The sequence below is a fragment of the Apis dorsata genome, unplaced genomic scaffold, assembly GCF_000469605.1.
Source record: "Apis dorsata unplaced genomic scaffold, Apis dorsata 1.3 scaffold_490, whole genome shotgun sequence".
NCBI lineage: Eukaryota > Metazoa > Arthropoda > Insecta > Hymenoptera > Apidae > Apis > Apis dorsata.
In genome coordinates, this window is record NW_006263724.1 from 21,812 (window position 1) to 22,529 (window position 718).

Genomic DNA, 718 nt, shown 5'->3' on the forward strand with positions numbered 1-718 from the left:
CGTCGCATTCATGAACTCTTTTCCGCTCGCCCACATTCCGTGTCACATTTCTGTCCGGTTTCATGCCGATCTTCTTTCGCCGCTTTTTTCTCCCTCCCCTTTATTATATCCTTCCTTTGCCTCCCGTTTTAAACTTTAATCCTCGTTAAAAATCCGGAATTTGTTTCCTTCCAACTTCAATTTTCGCGCCGTTTCTTTTTTTTTTTTTTCTTTTCCTCTTTTTTCTCTGCGTTGTTTTCTACATATTTATTTTATACGCGCGAAGAAAACGAAGCGAGTTCACAGAGAAGGCAAGAGTCGGTTAATCGAGGGTTTTCGTTTTTGTTCCAGTTACCAGGCCGGAGAAGGCGTCGTTGGAAACCGGGGCGGTAAGTACTTTTTCGCGTATTTCGATCGAATCTACGAATGGAAATCGAGATTGCGTGGAATTATATATATATATCGTGAGTCGTTCTTGAATCGAATTTGTTTCGTTCGAGTTTTTGATAATCGAAAAGAATTTCGGAGATCGATGCGATCTTTTCCGCCATTTTGCTGGAAAATCGGCGGAAGAAACTCAATAAAATGCGGAGAGAAATCGATAACTATCCCTCCTCTCGCGACCGAGAGTAGCAAGATTCGTAAAACGCAAAGTGTGTTTTGAAAATTGTTGCGAGCGAAGCCGTCGAAGGGAGGGGGAGAAAAAAGAAAGAAAAGGAAAAAAAAAAAAAAAAGGACG

At 41.5% G+C, this 718-nt stretch overlaps 1 protein-coding gene across 1 annotated transcript in view; it reads left to right on the plus strand.

The window, feature by feature from the left end:
- Positions 1-330: 330 nt before the first annotated feature.
- LOC102671628 overlaps positions 331-718 on the plus strand; it is a gene marked incomplete at its 5' end in the record, with an annotated part of 24,840 nt that continues 24,452 nt past the window's right edge. Inside the window, one exon of the mRNA XM_031512664.1 lies at positions 331-368. Within this exon, the coding sequence (XP_031368524.1) occupies positions 331-368 (38 nt within the window). The remainder of the gene's footprint in view (positions 369-718) is intronic.